Genomic DNA, 17713 nt, shown 5'->3' with positions numbered 1-17713 from the left:
CTAAATCATGCTGGTATATACTGAAAGTATTTTTTATTATCGTTATCGATATACCAAGATAGCCAGAGCGACATCACTGGTTTTGATTCACCTTAAAAGCTGCGGGTAGCTCCCTGAAAATTATTTCTTACCTTGCATTTAACAAACAAACAAATCCGCTGACCACTGGTGATGTCACAGCTGCGCTCGAAAGTCATTAGCCTCTACAAGCACGTAAGTTTCCTCCACACCCCAACCGGTTGGTTGCACCGGCGGAGTTGCATCCTCCCCCACGTGCACCCCCCACCCCAAATACCCGAAAAATGTAACCGCCACCCCCACCTGCAGTTGCGTAAACATTTTGTCGGCGGCGGAAAACTGCAATTTCCTGCCCCTTGAATGACGTACGTGGGCTGGGTGTCCAGTTTCCTCGATCTGAGTAGAGCTTTCAAGGTCGACTCTTCTAGAAACTACATACATGTATGATTAACACTTCCCCCCTTCTCACCCACACAGTTGCAGTATTTGGGCCGCGAATATCCCGGCCTGAACGGGCCCCAGAAGTTCCGCAAGCAGATCCACGATGCCTTCATGAACCACAAGGACGAGCAGGACCCGAAGAAGATCGTGGCCCTGCTGGCCCAGGGACGCTACCTGGCCAAGGAGGTGGAGGCCCTCTACTCGCTCAAGAAGTATCGCACTGTGAAGCAGCGCTACAGCTACAATGACTAAGGCCGGGAGGAGTGGCGGCGATGCGGAAATCGCTTGCTAGCTAATTCAAGGACTGATGATGATGGCTGGGTGGGGAGCAGTGACCAGGCAGGTGGAGAACATGATATGAGTATGAGGTCGCCCTGCTTGTCGCGTATATGCATATTCTATTGCCAAAGCAGACTCGATCCAAACACACACGCAAAAAATACATAAGCAGTAATATTTTCGAATGTCTTGTCAATGTCTAACTTAAAGTTGTTATTGATGCAAAACAAAAAATTAACAAAAAAAAAGCGAAAAACCGAAAAACGGACGTAGCAAATAAACGAAGCAGTCATTGAATAACCAAATATAGCCATCGAAATTAATTGAATGCACTGGAAAAAAATGGCAGTACATGTTGGCTTTTAACTTGAATCGAATCGTGGCGACCTTCAACCGATATGACCGGGAAGGGGCCCGTCGAGCACATATTTCTGCCCGCTATCTATCTATATCCGTATTAAATTTGGCGATAAAAGTATCTATCAGATATTCGCCACGTCTGCCAATGCGTTGGACGCCTTCTACTAAGTCGTCGGGTATTGACAATATTGCGTATTTAAATTCATCTGACCGATGATCGTGGGTCGCCCCCATCTACTATATAATATATATGTTTTGGTGATAAACAACCGCGGACGCCGTCCAAGTGAGCTTTTTCTACTCTGACGAAAAACATGAAAGCTCGCCGTAATTAAAGGGCATTTAGCAAAGTCTATAAATACAGCTCGGTCTTATCGGACTGATAACAGGGTGCAGTGGTGTCACTGCGAATAAAGAGCAAGCTCATCGTAAATAGTTTTCTGAAATCTAGCTTGACGTAGGCTTCTTCTGAATGGCGGGGAGATGTTCTACAGATTCTAGAAGAATTATCAAGCACAGAATTACTTCAAGGCTGATCAATAAAGACACTCTTTATTGATTCATTGATGGGAATTGGTTCCGATTTAATTTACAGATTCGGGGAAGAGAGAGGAAACCAAACAGAATTTAAAATTTAAATTAAGGTAAAGTGTATTGCAAGTGGAAACTCTTTCTACAATAACTTAGCATAAGATTCTATTTAAAGCTTAAAATTATTTCATTTTGATTTCCTAAAACAAGTCCTATTTAAATGACATCTTCTGGTCTGTCATGGCATTTTCATAGTGTCATGGTGAGCAGAGCTCATTGAGTTTCTCTAGAAACTAACTAATCCCTTGCTTTAACTAGCTTGAAGCGGTTAACATAAGTACTTCAATATTCGCATTAAGGTTAACTAAATTTAACAAATCACAATTATTTCAATTGGAAAGCGTTATGGTGTTGACTTGGAAATAGAGAGATAGATGCATCCAGATAGATCTGGGGTGGCTCAACCGAACTCGAAGCCAAGCACGTCGTCCAACCCGTAGCCGAAGAGGCGGAAGTCCTCCTCGTAGATCTCGTACAGCCGCCGGATGGATCCGATGGGCAGAGGATCAAAGTAGGTCCGGAGATTGGCTTTCGTGCTCGAAGGTTTGTGGCCAGTGGGGAATATCAGGTTGCGGGCTCTGGCCAGATATAGTGCCAACGCGGAATCGTCCAGTAGGGTATCGTATTTTCCTGTTTAATTTAAAGATATATTAGTTAGGATCCAAGAACCATGCTTCCATGTTTCTGACTCACCCACGACGTTGTAGTTTACCACGCAGGGATTGCAGAGCCTGGTTATCACCTCCCAGTGCTCGTTGTAGTCCGTCTGATTGGCCCGGCTCAGCTCCGGCGTCAGCAGGTACTGGATGAACTCTCCGAAGGTCACATCGTCGCCGTTTTCCAGCGAGGAATTGCTCGCTCCGGGTCGCAGCTCCTTCACAATCTGGCGACCCACACGGGACTGGAAGTATTTGGCACTGGGGGAATCGCCTTCCAGCTTGTTCCTATAGGCGGAGAGCAACCGTTCGAAGGGGTGTCGCACCAGGATAAAGCGAGTGTAGTCCTCGCTCAGGACCTGTTGCTGCTCCGCTTCGGTTAGATCGTAGAACTTGGTGAACATGCCCTCGGAGTGGGCCAGCGATCCCGGAATTTGCAGCGGATCCGTGCCATTGTTCCACTTGCCCATGAGCATCATCAGAACCCGCTTCCAGTTCGTGCAAGCGACCTGGAAAACGCAGATTTGTAAACAAAATTAATTAAATAAACAAAATTTAAAATTATTTTTAATGGTAACCTTATAAACTCTTAAAATTCTTACAAAATTCTTTAACATGCGTGGGACCCACTCTGAAGTCTATATCTCTGGCGATTTTCATCCGATCCTTATAAGGAATACCTCAAATGATTTGTAGATCGATTCTCCATCAATCTGCATCAAAATCTAGCATCAAAATATTTTTTCATATTTTTGTCAAATTTTATGGAGGGTCCCCTTCAAAATTGGGGAAAAATGCATCGACTGCCATTATGATCCACTGTGAAGTCTATATCTCTGCCGATTTGCATCCGATCTTTGAGCGGAATACCTTAAATGATTTGTAGATCGATTCTCAATCTGCATCAAAATCTAGCAACAAAATATTTTTTCATATTTTTGTCTAATTTTATGGAGGGTCCCCTTCAAAATTGGGGAAAAATGCATCGACTGCCAATATGACCCACTGTGAAGTCCATATCTCTGCCGATTTGCATCCGATCCTTGAGCGGAATACCTTAAATGATTTGTAGATCGATTCTCAATCTGCATCAAAATCTAGCATCAAAATATTTTTTCATATTTTTGTCAAATTTTATGGAGGGTCCCCTTCAAAATTGGGGAAAAATGCATCGACTGCCAATATGACCCACTGTGAAGTCTATATCTCTGCCGATTTTCATCCGATCTTTGAGCGGAATACCTTAAATGATTTGTAGATCGATTCTCAATCTGCATCAAAATCTAGCATCAAAATATTTTTTCATATTTTTGTCAAATTTTATGGAGGGTCCCCTTCAAAATTGGGGAAAAATGCATCGACTGCCATTATGATCCACTGTGAAGTCTATATCTCTGCCGATTTGCATCCGATCTTTGAGCGGAATACCTTAAATGATTTGTAGATCGATTCTCCACCAATCTGCATCAAAATCTAGCAACAAAATATTTTTTCATATTTTTGTCAAATTTTATGGAGGGTCCCCTTCAAAATTGGGTAAAAACGCATCGGCTGCCAATATGACCCACTGTGAAGTCTATATCTCTGGGGATTTTCATCCGATCCTTGAGCGGAATACCTTAAATGATTTGTAGATTAATTCTCCATCAATCTGCATCAAAATCTAGCAACAAAATATTTTTTTATATTTTTGTCAAATTTTATGGAGGGTCCCCTTCAAAATTGGGGAAAAATGCATCGACTGCCAATATGACCCACTGTGAAGTCCATATCTCTTCCGATTTGCATCCGATCCTTGAGCGGAATACCTTAAATGATTTGTAGATTTATTCTCTATCAATCTATCAATACACACCATTTTTCTAAGTATATATTGAGAAATGTGTAAATTTCTTAGAGATATGGATTTCGAGGCTTCTAAGTGATTCATAATTTTTTTTAGAAATAATCATGATTACATTTAAGAAGGAACCACCTGAGATATGTATACCTCAGCCCTTTTTTTGGGTAGATAATGTTCTTTCGAAATTCTACGCAGGTGTCATCCTGAACAGTCATATGAAAACTATTTCATTCTTATCATTGACGCCTTCCTTGTTTTATTCATTATCATATAGAAGGTGGGGGTTTTAAATTCTTAAACTTAAAAATGTAATAATAATTATTTTGATGTGAAATTTCTTTTTAAATTTAGTTCAGTATCAGGTTAAGCTCAAATGAAAGACAAAAATGAAAAAAAAGACCGGTTGCTGAAGAAACCCGAGTCGGGTCTGAAACTTAAGCTCTCTGATATCTTGGTCAAGTACCACATGAGACAAGTGACCCCCCATTAAAATGTGGTTTTCATTACACTTTTTGCGACTCGGGCAGTTTAATCGTGAAATGAAATCTCTTTCGAGACTGCGATGGGTTGAATCACTTTACTCTTAATTGCCGAGTGCAATAATTTATAAATTTCGCCTTAAAATCGCCCCCTGATTTTCCTCCTCGGCGGCATTGGGCAATAAGTCAAGTCGTTGAAGTTAACTAGGAAAAGCTAGATATATATCTGTATATATCTGAAGGCATATATATAGGTAGAGCTGGTCGGGCAATGTGCCGAGCGTAATTAAACAATGCTTTTGCATTTCACATTACAAAAACAAACATTTTGGAATGAATTAGGTAGGAAAGTGACGAAAAAAACATTGAAATACTAGGTATATACAGAGCCACATAACCACAAGGTTGGCAGATGTCGAATTTTTGGGTTAAAGTGAAATGACTGAATGTTGTTTTAAAACAAAACACTAGTCTATAATTTCTGATCGACTGACACGGAATGTTTATACATCTTTCAATGGTTAAGGATGTGGGCGGGTCTACTTAGTCATTTTATTTATTTATTTTTTTAGCAAGACATGGATCAAAGGGATTCCCCCTTAGCACCTCTTTAGGTAAAGATTTCGAGGTCTTATTTCAAAATTATTCAAATGCGTAAGAAACATTAAAACCTAACAAAAACGTAACGCAGTTTCATGACGACCATTAAAGCTACACGCGATGGTGGCATAAAATTCCAAAAACCATAGTGGCGAGCCCCCCACTTAGGAGGCAGGCGAGCGGTGCTCCCGGGGGCTATTGGCCAAGGGTAAACATATACCATTTACGACTTCATGGAAGAACGAGTTGAGAAAATGCCGGACTAGCGTGATCGCGATGAGTGACGAGCGAGAATGCGAAATCCCGCAGTGGAACTGCTCCATCGCATCGACCCCTTCCGATGGGCGGTGAAATCGAAACCAGTTGCTTCCATGTCCGATAGTAGTCATTTGTAGAAATGGCTAGATAATGGGCGACGTGTGTCGAGCCACTCGGGTGGCATGATCACCTGCCACACCCCCCGCGTCCAAGGCCGTGGAGTGGCTCGCCATTCGAATTATGATAATGTGAGAGGGGGGCTTGAAAATGTTGTACAAGTGCATGGGGCCTACAACCAAAACTTATGATCCTGTAATAAATCAATACAAATTCCCCAAAAAAATATGAAACATCATTGTCATTAGATATCTTTTGAATTCAAAAATTGGATCAAAGGTCGCCGGCAACATGAAACACCAGGCTATTTTGGAAACCCACTTCACTTCACGAAACTCTGGCAAACACACAGGTAACCGGCACCTGGTAATCTAATCTTTCAGTTTTTTGGTTTGATGGTTTCCAATAGCTTATTGGTTGATAAGGAAAAGCCCTGTAAAGGCCGCTTCCTCTGCCTGATTTCCTCAAAAGTTTAATTTCCTAATCCAATTAGCCAAATCGAAATGTGATTTTTTGAAACGCTATCGCTTCTTCAGAGAGCTAGCCTCTCGGGGTCCCAAAATAATCTCCAAGCTATTAAAAATTATATTTATATTTAAAGCTTATCAAGTAGGGTTCAAGGGAAAAACACATTAGACCCCAAGAGTCATTAGAATCCAGATTCAAGAATTTAGAATTCTTGAACAAATTTGCGCATTAAATAAAGCACATTTTTGAAATTAAAAATTTATGATCTGCTGGGGGACTTTCCTTATAATGTGGAGTGTTTAAATCACATGAAATCAGCAATACGTATAAGGGCATATAACGCTGACATGTGCACAGAGTGTCTGGCTCGATAAGCCCAGAAGTGCGGGCTTAGCTATCAGATTCCCTCGCACTAGAAGCCACTCCATAAATCTAACCTCATAAGTCGCACTATTGGGAACTGCATTTCATTGAGCACCTATCTAATATGACCTGGAACTCATTTTGTTATTTTTTTTTAAGTGCTGGTTAAGTAAACATTTATGGCGGCACGATCCCCAGCATAAACTCAGCATGTGCTCCAAACAAAAGGCAGAAGAGCGCCCGAAACGAGTTTCTATAAACAAAGTATCTCAGAACCTTTGGATGACACAGATGCCGATTTTTGATGTATGTATGTTGGGACAGCACATGGTAACAAGCTTAGAAGACACTTCAAGATTTGAGATTTGATTTGAGAAGTTCTACAAGTTCGCTTTCCTTTATCATCAAAACAAAGTTAAACAGTACAAGTTTTAATTCCTCAATTAATATTAGCATATTAATAACACCGATTAACTACAATCTTAATCTCCGACTAGATAATTACACCTTAACGACTACCTAGAACCGTTTATTGGTGATCACCGATCAGCATTCGGTTGTAAAGTATAATTACCCGTCTCCAAAGGTCAACTTTAATCTAAACTTTGTGCTGAATATGTAAAAGTGGTCAGTCGCCTGTCTGGGTATTTCATTTTATGAAGCTAGTGTTTCCATGCGGGATTACTACCTTTGGGACGTAGCAGTAGAGCAGCTTGTGCTCCTTGTCCACGATCATGTGGTCCATTTGCAGGTCGGTGAGATCGTTCATCGTCTGATGATGCTGGCCGAGCAGTTCGCATTCCCGCTGCATGAACTCCTGCCGCTGGATGTTGATCGTCTGGGTCAGCTCCAGGCTTTGGCGGGTGATCTTGACGTTATTGTTGTTGCCATCCTCGAACGGCAAGCCGGCGGAGAGAGAGATCAGGAGCGAAATGCAAAGCGAAAGCCAAACCAGTTGATCCATAATGCACTGGCCCCGAATCCGTATCCGGCCCGAATTTCGGTCTTAACTCTGCCGCTGGCGCCCGAAATACTTGACGCGGTGGGCAAACTTGAGAGTAGTCGCGTTCTCAATGCCCAGCTCTCTAAGGGTGGTCCGGCCCTTGGATCCTCGGTCGTCAATCGGCTGAGACTTGTCCACGTTGAAGAGGCAGAAACAGCGCCATAGAAATCGCCACGATACGAACGCGCGGTGATCGTGCCCGTTGCGCCGAGCGGAGTGAACTAACTCGCCCGTGGAGCTGGTGGAAACATGTTCCTCTTGCTTGGCGTCTTCGGTAATTCCACGACGCCTAAGACGCTCTTCGTGCCGCTCCCGATGCTTGCGCCTGTGTTGGGCTAGAGAGATATTGGCAATAGCCCTCTTCAAATGAGCGATCGTCGGCTCTGGCTGGTGGAGCTGCAAATCCAAAATATGGAGAAATATTAGAGAGAAGAGTGCCTCAAACTCTTCATTAATATTTTAATTATCCTATCAACTTAAAATTCCTGAACCAGAACCGTGTTGACCTTGAAAAAATATTCAAAATAAAAGTATTCCTTAAATTCTTAGTCGAAATTCGAGTTATGAGACCTTTCTTTCGCATCTATGGGGACGTTATTCGGCATGCCGGCAGGCTAGTTCCGGGCATGATGCGACCGGCATGGCTATTACCATCTGGTAAGAATGGCTCAGCGGTATTCATTGATAATTTTTACTTTTCTTAGGACCGCGTACTGTGCTTCTAGAGGGACCTGTTATAAAATGGGTAGGTTTCTTATCGCAAATGGAAATAGTATTTATAGACTAATTATAAAATAGTGTGCCGGAATGGCGGGATTGAGCCGTGTCCTCGCAAGACCCCCACATTTTATAGCCCAGAAACAAAGTCATCTCCTGCGTTTACCGCCAAAATATTGCAGCTTTATGGCGTGCCATGCTCTACTATCGGTGTCTCAGTGCATGCTCCTTTTGCGAAGCCTTGATTCCGAGTGGAAAAAGTGGCAAGAAGAAAAAGCGCAAAGAGGTTCGGGGCCTGACCCACTTTCTCCTAACGCTCTATGTACACACTCAATGCCTATTGATTTCAGAGCACCCTGACTTTATGGAGAACAGAGCTGAATGGCCCTTTCAAATATTTGTGGATTGAGATTCCTGCCCTATCAATTGCTTAATTGCCGAGGTCATAATTGGCGATTGAAAACAGGTGCAGTTAGAGGGAGTGAAGTGCATACCACCACCGTAAGAGTGCTGAGTCCGTCCCGCTGTACGTGGATCGTGGTGGCCTGCCCCTCGGCGATGGCGATCTGAAATTATGAAATTGATAATTATAATAAATTTTGTGTGCAATGGGAGCGCTTAACGGTAGCGGAGATGCCCGTCAATTAGCACCTTTAGATGATCGGCAGTAGGTCAGTGGCCAGTGACGAAAGAATCGCCAGAACGAGCCATCAAAGGTGCTAATTGCAGCCGGTTGATCTGGTTGATTCCATGGGTCGATTCAATTGGATCGGATTGGCTTAGATTGGATTTCAGACAAACATATGACGTCAAGTGCAATAACCTATATTGGCATTACCGTGAAATTGATCTAGTTGTGTCAATCTAGATTAGCACCTCAATTCCAAATGCTTCATGTTACTTTTCCCCGACTTGGGTAAATGTTTACCTATGCATAATCAGCCAGGGAAGTTACTAATGGGCAGTCTTCTGAAACTCACCTCCCACAGAAGCTCCGCTGAAGTGATGTCACGTGGAATGTCCGAGAGTGTGCTGAAGTTCTCGAGGATGTGCCTGAGTTCCTGCGAAGTGCTGGCTAGCATGGCATTGTGTTCGGAGCGGTCAAAGTCATTGCGAACTCGGCGGTCAGAGGGTACTTTTCGACGCCTCATAGAACTCCTTCGCCTGCCCAGGATCTTTTCGTTGTTATTCCTGGCTTCTCTTACGACTTTCTTTCGGAGATTTGTCGGCATTGCCTGGAGCTTCTTATAGGTCACAGCGCTGCTCCTTGATGTCCTGCGCTTCTCTCTGTAGGGAGAGCTATCTCTGCGACGCCGATCCATTGTTTATTTGTTTTTTAATCTAAAACCGGGTAAATGATTTGTTTATCAATTGTTGTTATTGCATCTTTCGATAACAAACAAAACCGATAGGCACAACAGCTGACGCACTTGCTCATAGTTGCGTCTGCGTGGGACTTTACAACACTGGGAAGCGCCTCCAGAGTTGCCTCTGCCGCATTCTATCGATGTCGATATCCAGCCTCATTTTTCCACCCACGTTTTTGTTATAATTTAATAAGTTTTGCGGCCCGAGACCTAGTTTATGTGGCGTCCCCGGCAAACTAGTGATACGAGGCACTGCTAGAACATCGGGGGAGAAGCGGAAACCTGAGTTTTTACCTAGTCGGTAAAAGCTGCGGTGCTCGAGTGCATGCGAGTGTTGGAATTCGCTAGTGTGAGGAGAAGAATGTGTGTGTGCGTGTGACGGACGACCAAAAAAGCCGACATCACCGCCCATATTTGTTGTTGATTCATTAAAACGCTGCACATATACGCACACAGAGGAGCCCCCAGCAATGCGCCAGTGTTGGTGAGTTGGAGCAGCTCCCCATCTCGCTCCCGCACGTCGCCACTGCCAGCCAGTCAGCCAGCCAGCCAGTCAGAAGAAACAGTTAGCTCAGAAAGAGCGCAGGGAGCGGTGGAAGAAGTCAACGGCAACGTCATAAAATTTGTCATCGGTTTTTTTGGTTTTTTCAAACCATAATTATATCAGAGCACCATGATCCTGCTGGAAATCAATAACAGGATTATTGAAGAGACGCTCCTGGTGAAGTACCGCAATGCTAAAGCCGGGTAAGTTTTCTAGCCTCGTGGTTACCTCCCCCTCTCCCCCTTCGTAATTTAAGTACCGTAATAGTGACCCTAATGCTCCACCATTTTGCTTTATCTAGTTTTCCTGCATTCCCCACCGTTATCACAGGTCGATTTCGTTATCAGTTTCGCCTGCCGCTCTCTCTCCCTCGCTCTCTTTGTTTGTGGGGATAAATTTCGGGTGTGGAGCACTCGTCGCTGGACGGCTCTCTCGCTCCCACACACGTTGCCCGCCCCCCACCCTTCGGCCCGCGCTTATTAATTCACTGAAGCTCGTTTATCCGCATCATTGGTGCATCATACATGTATTTGACTCATCGAAAGTGCCTTGAAGTCTATAAATCATGCTGTTTATACTAAACTATGCTGGGGGGGTACTATGGCTCTCTCATAAACATAACTCAAGTCAAGTTCTTATCTTAAAATTATATATATATGTACGTAAGTATGTTATTTGGAGTCAAAGTGGCATAATCTGCAACCTTATTGCGTTTCTTGTCTCAAAAGCTCCTAAAGAAAAGTAAAGACGAACGGCATCCTGAATAGTCCATTATACTATATCAGATGACTTGTGTTCGCCCACATCCGGCACTCCAGAGATCCCACGCCGGGAGACAAAGTTTACAGGTTGAAGTCTTTTGAATCTTCTTCGTGTCTACAATGCTCCAAGAATAATCATGAGTACGAACGGCACATCCTTTGTGATCCATTATATTGCAATAGACGACTTGTGTTTGAATACAATATCCTCAAGGTATATCCTGGAGTCAAAGTGGCACTTCTTGGAACTCCCTTCCTATTTGTGTCTCAAAAACTCCAATAAAAACTAGTTAGACGAACGGCATCCTGAATAATCCTCATATTATAACAGATGACTTGTGTTCGTGTACATCCTGCCTCTCAGAGAACTCCCTATGGAGACAAAGTTTACATGTTAAGGTCTGGAATCCTTTTTGTGTCTACAACGCTCCAAGAGCATCTATAAGTTCGAACGGCACATCCTCTGTAATAATTATATTACAATAGACGACTTGTGTTTGAATACAGCTTTCCTAGAAGAATATTCTGGAGTCAAAGTGGCATTTTTAGGAACACCCTTCCGATCTGTGTCTCAAAAACTCCAAAAGAAACCTTAGTTCGGACGGCATCCTGAATAATCATCATATTATATCAGATGACTTGTGTCTGCTTACAATCTTTAAGCCATCATACCAATAGACATAGACCTTTGGAGTCAAAGTGGCATCTTTGGGAAGTATTCTCTCATCTGTGTCTCAGAAACTCCAAGATAAACTTCTGGACGAACGGCATCCTGAATAATCACTCATATTATAACAGATGACTTGTGTTCGACTACAACTGGTTCCGATTCTGACTAGGGAGCTATTTTATGGCATATTTTAGACCATTCCCCTATGATGTGTGTGAGTTTCTCCCAAAATTAAATGCAAACTAGCGTTGATTTAGTTAGAATCACTTAAGAAGTAAAACTAGTTTGCAAACAATGAAATTTATTTAAAATCCCTAAAGAACTAATCTTGTTATTATGGGTTCTTGCGATAAGATATAACAGAAAGTGACTAATAACCGATCCCATTCTCTTTGTAGACTGAAGCCGGAGTCGATAGACATTAGAATAGCAGACTTTGACGGGGTGCTCTATCACATTTCCAACGTCAATGGCGATAAAACGAAAGTGCGAGTGAGTAATCCTAACTACACCCTTTTTCATCTACATCTCTCTAATAAAACCTTTTTCAATTTATAGATCAGCATATCGTTAAAGTTCTACAAACAACTGCAAGAGCATGGAGCCGACGAGTTGCTGAAGCGTGAATATGGTAGTCTGCTGACTGACACGGAAGAAGGTGCGCTCGCCACCACCACCACACTGCATTTTAAAAAGCTAATTACTCTTTGCTTCTTGCAGGCTACAATGTGTCTGTACTTATCAATCTGGAGGAAATACCAGAGGACTGGGAGCAAATCGCCAAGAGAATCGGACTGCTGAAGCGAAACTGCTTTGCCAGCGTCTTTGAGAAGTATTTCGATTTCCAGGAGCAGGGGGAAGAGGGCCAGAAGCGGGCCGTAATTAACTATCGCAACGATGAGACTTTGTAAGAGTAGTTTGTAAAAAAATATGTAAAATATGGTTATAATCACTATATACTTTGGTCAGGTATGTGGAGGCGAAGCCCGATCGTGTCACCGTCGTCTTCAGCACCATTTTCCGGGACGAGGACGATGTCATCATCGGCAAAGTATTCATGCAGGAATTGAGGGAAGGTCGCCGTGCCTCGCACACGGCGCCGCAAGTGCTCTTCTCGCATCGGGAACCGCCACTGGAATTGGCCAATACGGATGCCAGAGTGGGCGACAACATTGGCTATGTCACATTTGGTAGGTTCCAAGGTTAAAACTAAGAGGTTCTGCTACTTCAGATGGGATTCCATTTAAATAGTTAGGGTAGACTCTGATGTGGAGACAAAGTTTACATGTTGAGGTCTTGAATCCACTTCGTGTCTACAACGCTCCAAGAGCAACCGAAAGGTCGAACGGCACATCCTTTGTGATCCATTATATTGCAATAGACGACTTGTGTTTGAATACAATATCCTCAAGGTACATCCTGGAGTCAAAGTGGCATTATTTGGAACTCTCTTCCGATTTGTGTCTCAAAAACTCCTATAAGAACTAGCTAGACGAACGGCATCCTGAATAGTTTATCATATTATATCAGATGACTTGTGTTCGTGTACATCCAGCTCTTTAGAGAACCCCCTATGGAGACAAAGTTTACATGTTAAGGCCTGGAATCTTTATCGTGTCTACAACGCTCCAAGAGCATCTATAAGTTCGAACGGCACATCCTCTGTAATCAATTATATTACAATAGACGACTTGTGTTTGAATACAATATCCTCAAGGTATATCCTGGAGTCAAAGTGGCATTATTTGGAACTCCCTTCCGATCTGTGTCTCAAAAACTCCAATAAAAACTAGTAAGACGAACGGCATCCTGAATAATCCTCATATTATATCAGATGACTTGTGTTTGTGTACAATTATATTTTAATTATATATTAATTATATTTTGGAGGCTTGAAAACTTCAATAAACCTTAAATATTAATTGTAATTCCATCTTTTTCAGTGCTCTTCCCACGACACACCAACAAAGAAACAAGGGACAATACCATCAACCTAATACACATGTTCCGAGATTATTTGCACTACCACATCAAGGTTAGTCTTAATAGCTTTTAAACTAATCAAAATAACTAAATGAAACCCCTTTTCTGAACAGTGTTCAAAGGCTTATATCCATTCGCGCATGCGTGCAAAAACCTCGGACTTCCTGAAGGTTCTAAACCGTGCCAGACCCGAGCCCAAAAATACGGAGAAGAAAACTATAACGTAAGTCGGAGCTTCAAAAGATTAAAAGACCCAATCTAATACCAAATTTTTCTTGCAGGGGGAGAACATTCAAACGCATTGAATGATGTGTTCAGTATACTTAGTTGCTTTTATATAAATTTAAAAAACAAAACAAAAAAACAAAAATAAATTGTGTATTAAACTGCGAAATCCGAAACATACATTTGGCAAAGCAATGGAAGATCCGATAACAATTATAAACTAGATCAACAAATAATAATAATAACATTAACTACAAAAGTATTCCAAAACTGAAAATTAAGGCTAAATTTAAGCTCAGCATCATAATGAACAAAAATGTAATAGTTACGCGTTAATAATTGAATTGTGTGTGTTGTTGTGTCCAGTCAGCGTCCAAGTCCGTGTCTCCGCCAGTTTGTTACAGTCTCTACTAACCAACCAAGTCAGCAGCATAACCATTGGAAACCAATTAATATTAATACTTAAGTGAACCATGAGAATTATAAGCCCCCTACCATGTCAAAGCGAAATGGAACCAACTTGTTATATATAGTTGCCCCCGCAGGAGATTACACACGCCCCCCCCCCTCCAGACTTAGCCTATATGTGTAGAAAAGCGCATTTAAAAACGTAAAAACCAACCTTTGATACATCAAGCAATCCAAAAACGGAATTAATAAAAACGATTGAATCAAATTGCAATATAAAACTAATCCGGAATCTCTCTATTTTATTCGCTTGTATAATTTATTAGATGTAAGATTATATAACGATTATAAACTACGGCACGGCACAAATACTATAACAGGCACTTAGATCTTAAACTTGACATTCTGCTTCTCGTTCATGCTCTCCACGCTGGCCTGGAGATTCAGATACTCGTTCTGGATGTGGGCGCAAACTGAAAGGATGAAACGGATGAGCCGGAGAGAAGTCAGGGTATCATTTAGGTCTGATATTAGGGGAGTGATAAGTGCTACTTACAGGGGGCAGTGTTCGTACTCCAATGGTCTGTACAGGATGTGCACTGGGTCAGTTCTAAAGCCCTTAGGGATCATCGTACTGTTCCAGTTTGATATAAGCGAGTGCTGTGATAAAGAAGTGCCGGAGCAAGATGGATAGAAACAGTGAGAAATGATTACTTCTACAATCGGGAGCAGCAGATCATATTTTGAAAATAGTCCCTTGTTTTCCTCAGTGTGGCATTAACTAGCGTGCAACAAGAGTGGCCAGCTGGAGGAGTCGTTTATCATTTTGTATATACAAATGCGTGAGCTCGTGTGGCAGGAAAATGAGGGGTGGGTGGAGCTGGAGGAGACCACCAGACAGGAAAAGGGCTTGGCTCGCATTAGGGTGACAGCGAAACTGGGACAGTTGGTACACAAAAACTCCTAAACGGTGTGTATGCGTATGTACAGTGTTCATAATTTGGCAATTTGGCCAATCCCCTCACCCTTCTGTAGATCCATGTCGTCCATTTCGGAGTTCTTGATCTGCTGGAGCTTCTCGCGGAATTTCTTGGTTATCTGCTTCCGCTGGTAGTCCGCCTCGATTTCCTGCTTGGTGCGTGGAATCCGGAACCTCATGCAGCAACAGACCATCACCGCTGCCACAATTAAACCCGGTTAGGTTACTTTGCTAAGTACTCCCTAGTTACACTTACTTATTCCCATTAGGATGCCCAGCACGGTGGCGATGATGTGCCACACACGGAATCCAGCAATGGCCTCCTTTTCCAGCCATACTTCCTTCGGGTCAATGTTAAAGATGTCCGTATCGTCGTCCATATTCGTCGGCGGAGTTGCTCCCGTGGTACGTGTGGCCACCTTGCCAATCCAGTTTCAACTGCTAGCTGGTCGGAACTGGCCTGGCTCGCCTCCTGGCCCGTGGCTCGCAAATTAGTTGGTGAGGGAGGCGTGGCCCCACACACACTCCCTCTGAAAAAATGTAATACGGGGGTGTAGCCATGTGGCCGGCAAACTTGTAAAATAACAAACAAAGGAGTCCTCCCCCTTCCCAGGACACGGCTGGAAAGTGAAAATGTAATGATAGATATTTTAGTGGTGTCAGGACAGGATTACCATCAAGATGGGTTTAGGGGAACTCCAGAATTTTTAAAAACCCTTTTTTTAAAGATAACTCCTTTAAAAGATCCTATACAAATGTAGTTCCATTAATAACCAATTAGTTTAAAAGAAAAGCCTTTCAAAATAGGACCTAATCCGCTCCTGCGTCAGCCCTTAGTCCATTGTGGCTTTGAATGACAACAAACTCGACTCGAGTCCAAGAAACTGGGTGCGGTACCGCGTGCCTCAGGATAAGGTCCTTTGCATACCTAAAGGAGCGGGAGGAACGATAGGAGCTGGAGTCGTGTCCTCCCCCAACAAAAGACAACATGCATATGGTTAGTTAGACGTCCTGCTGGTCACACCCAATTGGATCGGTTAGTTCAGTGGCTCGCTGAGATAGTAACTGCAAAAGTCTGGCCGGAATTCAGGAGGCATACGGTCGGAATACGGACTAATGACTGTGGGACATTTAAGGGAGGGCTCCTGGAATTAGGTGATTGCAATTACTTGTCTGTTGTCGGGGCTGTTTGTTATGAAAAACAAGGCATGTCCTTGTGGTTCCTAATTTCGAGAAATTAATTTGCGAAATAAATTTTATAGAGTGACTTTGACTCATTAATATTCTTTAAAATAATATCTTAATACCTACTGTATATAATTTAAGCAAAAATAAACAATCTTTAACCATAAATTTAATTCAAAATCAGGAAATAGTTAAAATTTTAAAATAAACGTTTCAAAGTTATCGATTGCTGGCGCCACCTAGCGGTAGCGGTTGATCATATCGGGCGTTATCGTAATCCATTCACAACGGAAACCAAAAATCACTCGCTGCATTGTACGCAGGCGCCGGAAATAGGCACCGAGTGGGGCTACTCATTCAACAAAAATATATCCTATCCGAATCCGAGTCAGTTTCAGTTCAGGCTCTCGTTCGGTGGCACATTGCTGGGCGCTCGTCGCAGAAAAGGCATGCAGAGAAAATAAAAACCTAGAAGGCAGTATAGTTGGAAAAAGTTGAGAAAACCAGAGACAAACCCAGGCTGAGGAAAAGCAGGATAAAATAGGAAAAAAAAGGAAGAAGATCCGTGCTGAAACGCTCCTCGAAACCTCGAATCGGGTGTGTGTGCGTGTCTGTGTGTGTGTGAGTGTGAGTGTGTGTACGGAGTACATATGTAATAGGGCCATGAAGTTTTATTGAAAAACGAAGCAGAGACAAGTCGAAAAGGCAGCAGCAGCAGCCCCCACCACTCGATTCGAAGCACACGACCCCCCAGTGGCTCCCCCAATGCACCCGTACTCAAATCGGAGGAGCTGTGAAAAATGCCCCATGCAAAAACTGTGCCCATGTGGCTCCAAATGGGAGTCACCCGTTTGGTAACGTGCAGCTGAAAAAAAAAAAAAATTCGCCCCTCGCAAAAATCTGTTGAGCAAAAATCAAAGCAAGCCAAAGCCCACACAGCTAACCTACATAATAAATTCCTAAAAAAAAATATAAATAATTATAAAAGAAAAAAATTAATTTAAAGAAAAGTTGTAAGAAAAAAGGAAAGCATTTAAAGCAACACAAACAAAGCGAAAATCGGGCCAAAATATGCCAGCGTGAGGGTAAAGTGCGTGGGTGTGTGTGAAAGGTGTAAAAAATGTACATTCTGTGAATTGGCCACATAAAAAACGAGTAACGAGTGTAACGACTAACGTTATATTTAGAGCTGCCGATTCACACGATTCGTAGTTGTTGTTTTTGTCGCTGACCCCCACTGCAGTTGCAAAATTCTAAAACAAATACAATACTATTAATATTTAAAGAAAATATACAAAATAAAAAAAAAATATCAAATATCAGCCCCCAAAATGCACAAATATCTCGAATCCGGCTCCGATTCCGACTCCGTCGATTCCGGCGTTGGCCACATTCCCG

The 17713-nt window shown here is 42.6% G+C and overlaps 8 protein-coding genes across 9 annotated transcripts in view; 4 read left to right on the top strand and 4 right to left on the bottom strand.

The window, feature by feature from the left end:
* mre11 (double strand break repair nuclease mre11) overlaps positions 1-17713 on the bottom strand; it is a 247072-nt gene that overhangs the window by 8219 nt on the left and 221140 nt on the right. The window lies entirely within an intron of this gene.
* Cog8 (conserved oligomeric Golgi complex subunit 8) overlaps positions 1-17713 on the top strand; it is an 83743-nt gene that overhangs the window by 41934 nt on the left and 24096 nt on the right. The gene's annotated exons all lie outside the window — the stretch shown is intronic.
* On the top strand, positions 54-1043 carry osi (electron transfer flavoprotein regulatory factor orsai). Its single transcript, XM_017251835.3, has 2 exons — positions 54-213; positions 496-1043. Exons 1-2 carry the CDS (start codon positions 172-174, stop codon positions 709-711), a joined length of 258 nt encoding a protein of 85 aa, XP_017107324.1. The 5' UTR covers positions 54-171; the 3' UTR covers positions 712-1043.
* Positions 1725-7577, bottom strand: LOC108132410 (carbohydrate sulfotransferase 11). Its single transcript, XM_017251832.3, has 3 exons — positions 7162-7577; positions 2383-2854; positions 1725-2319 (listed from the first exon to the last, which is right to left on the bottom strand). Exons 1-3 carry the CDS (start codon positions 7435-7437, stop codon positions 2090-2092), a joined length of 978 nt encoding a protein of 325 aa, XP_017107321.1. The 5' UTR covers positions 7438-7577; the 3' UTR covers positions 1725-2089.
* On the bottom strand, positions 7480-9577 carry LOC108132411 (uncharacterized). The gene is made up of 3 exons (XM_017251833.3): positions 9174-9577; positions 8688-8759; positions 7480-7872 (listed from the first exon to the last, which is right to left on the bottom strand). Exons 1-3 carry the CDS (start codon positions 9513-9515, stop codon positions 7480-7482), a joined length of 807 nt encoding a protein of 268 aa, XP_017107322.2. The 5' UTR covers positions 9516-9577.
* LOC108132412 (mitochondrial pyruvate carrier 2) lies at positions 7975-8815 on the top strand. Its single transcript, XM_070277058.1, has 4 exons — positions 7975-8133; positions 8181-8221; positions 8275-8479; positions 8544-8815. The coding sequence occupies exons 1-4, from the start codon at positions 8040-8042 to the stop codon at positions 8600-8602; spliced, it is 399 nt and encodes a 132-aa protein (XP_070133159.1). The 5' UTR covers positions 7975-8039; the 3' UTR covers positions 8603-8815.
* Positions 9680-14436, top strand: Arpc2 (Actin-related protein 2/3 complex, subunit 2). Its single transcript, XM_017251844.3, has 8 exons — positions 9680-10307; positions 11934-12027; positions 12094-12193; positions 12256-12442; positions 12505-12725; positions 13479-13570; positions 13632-13741; positions 13800-14436. Exons 1-8 carry the CDS (start codon positions 10234-10236, stop codon positions 13825-13827), a joined length of 906 nt encoding a protein of 301 aa, XP_017107333.1. The 5' UTR covers positions 9680-10233; the 3' UTR covers positions 13828-14436.
* Positions 14452-15628, bottom strand: LOC108132420 (transmembrane inner ear expressed protein). Of its 2 annotated transcripts, XR_001773703.3 has the most exons (4): positions 15387-15622; positions 15177-15329; positions 14708-14811; positions 14458-14624 (listed from the first exon to the last, which is right to left on the bottom strand). XR_001773703.3 is itself a non-coding variant. In XM_017251846.3 (3 exons), exons 1-3 carry the CDS (start codon positions 15508-15510, stop codon positions 14536-14538), a joined length of 366 nt encoding a protein of 121 aa, XP_017107335.1. In that variant the 5' UTR covers positions 15511-15628; the 3' UTR covers positions 14452-14535. The 2 variants fall into 2 exon arrangements, 1 of the variants encoding a protein (XP_017107335.1); XM_017251846.3 differs by lacking the exon at positions 14708-14811 and having other exon boundaries at positions 14452-14624; positions 15387-15628.

The sequence above is a fragment of the Drosophila bipectinata genome, chromosome 2L (genome assembly GCF_030179905.1).
Source record: "Drosophila bipectinata strain 14024-0381.07 chromosome 2L, DbipHiC1v2, whole genome shotgun sequence".
Lineage (NCBI taxonomy): Eukaryota > Metazoa > Arthropoda > Insecta > Diptera > Drosophilidae > Drosophila > Drosophila bipectinata.
The sequence above is the reverse complement of the archived record's forward strand: the minus strand, read 5'-3'. Positions and strand labels throughout refer to the sequence as shown.

Excerpts from the sequence above, each read along its gene's own strand:
- LOC108132420 (XM_017251846.3), bottom strand. The coding sequence starts at position 15,510 with ATGGACGACGATACGGACATCTTTAACATTGACCCGAAGGAAGTATGG. Across the intron at positions 15,330-15,386 it reads GGGCATCCTAATGGGAATAA|CGGTGATGGTCTGTTGCTGC; the intron begins GTAAGTGTAACT and ends TAATTGTGGCAG. Across the intron at positions 14,625-15,176 it reads CGACATGGATCTACAGAAGG|TTTGCGCCCACATCCAGAAC; the intron begins GTGAGGGGATTG and ends TCATCCTTTCAG.
- Arpc2 (XM_017251844.3), top strand. The coding sequence starts at position 10,234 with ATGATCCTGCTGGAAATCAATAACAGGATTATTGAAGAGACGCTCCTG. Across the intron at positions 12,194-12,255 it reads GCTGACTGACACGGAAGAAG|GCTACAATGTGTCTGTACTT; the intron begins GTGCGCTCGCCA and ends TGCTTCTTGCAG. Across the intron at positions 13,571-13,631 it reads ATTTGCACTACCACATCAAG|TGTTCAAAGGCTTATATCCA; the intron begins GTTAGTCTTAAT and ends TTTTCTGAACAG.
- LOC108132412 (XM_070277058.1), top strand. The coding sequence starts at position 8,040 with ATGAGACCTTTCTTTCGCATCTATGGGGACGTTATTCGGCATGCCGGC. Across the intron at positions 8,134-8,180 it reads GGCATGGCTATTACCATCTG|GACCGCGTACTGTGCTTCTA; the intron begins GTAAGAATGGCT and ends TACTTTTCTTAG. Across the intron at positions 8,480-8,543 it reads AGAAGAAAAAGCGCAAAGAG|AGCACCCTGACTTTATGGAG; the intron begins GTTCGGGGCCTG and ends TATTGATTTCAG.
- LOC108132411 (XM_017251833.3), bottom strand. The coding sequence starts at position 9,515 with ATGGATCGGCGTCGCAGAGATAGCTCTCCCTACAGAGAGAAGCGCAGG. Across the intron at positions 8,760-9,173 it reads CAGCGGAGCTTCTGTGGGAG|ATCGCCATCGCCGAGGGGCA; the intron begins GTGAGTTTCAGA and ends TCATAATTTCAG. Across the intron at positions 7,873-8,687 it reads TCAGCACTCTTACGGTGGTG|CTCCACCAGCCAGAGCCGAC; the intron begins GTATGCACTTCA and ends TTGGATTTGCAG.
- LOC108132410 (XM_017251832.3), bottom strand. The coding sequence starts at position 7,437 with ATGGATCAACTGGTTTGGCTTTCGCTTTGCATTTCGCTCCTGATCTCT. Across the intron at positions 2,855-7,161 it reads TCTACTGCTACGTCCCAAAG|GTCGCTTGCACGAACTGGAA; the intron begins GTAGTAATCCCG and ends TGCGTTTTCCAG. Across the intron at positions 2,320-2,382 it reads GGTAAACTACAACGTCGTGG|GAAAATACGATACCCTACTG; the intron begins GTGAGTCAGAAA and ends TAAATTAAACAG.
- osi (XM_017251835.3), top strand. The coding sequence starts at position 172 with ATGTCACAGCTGCGCTCGAAAGTCATTAGCCTCTACAAGCAC. Across the intron at positions 214-495 it reads TCATTAGCCTCTACAAGCAC|TTGCAGTATTTGGGCCGCGA; the intron begins GTAAGTTTCCTC and ends TCACCCACACAG.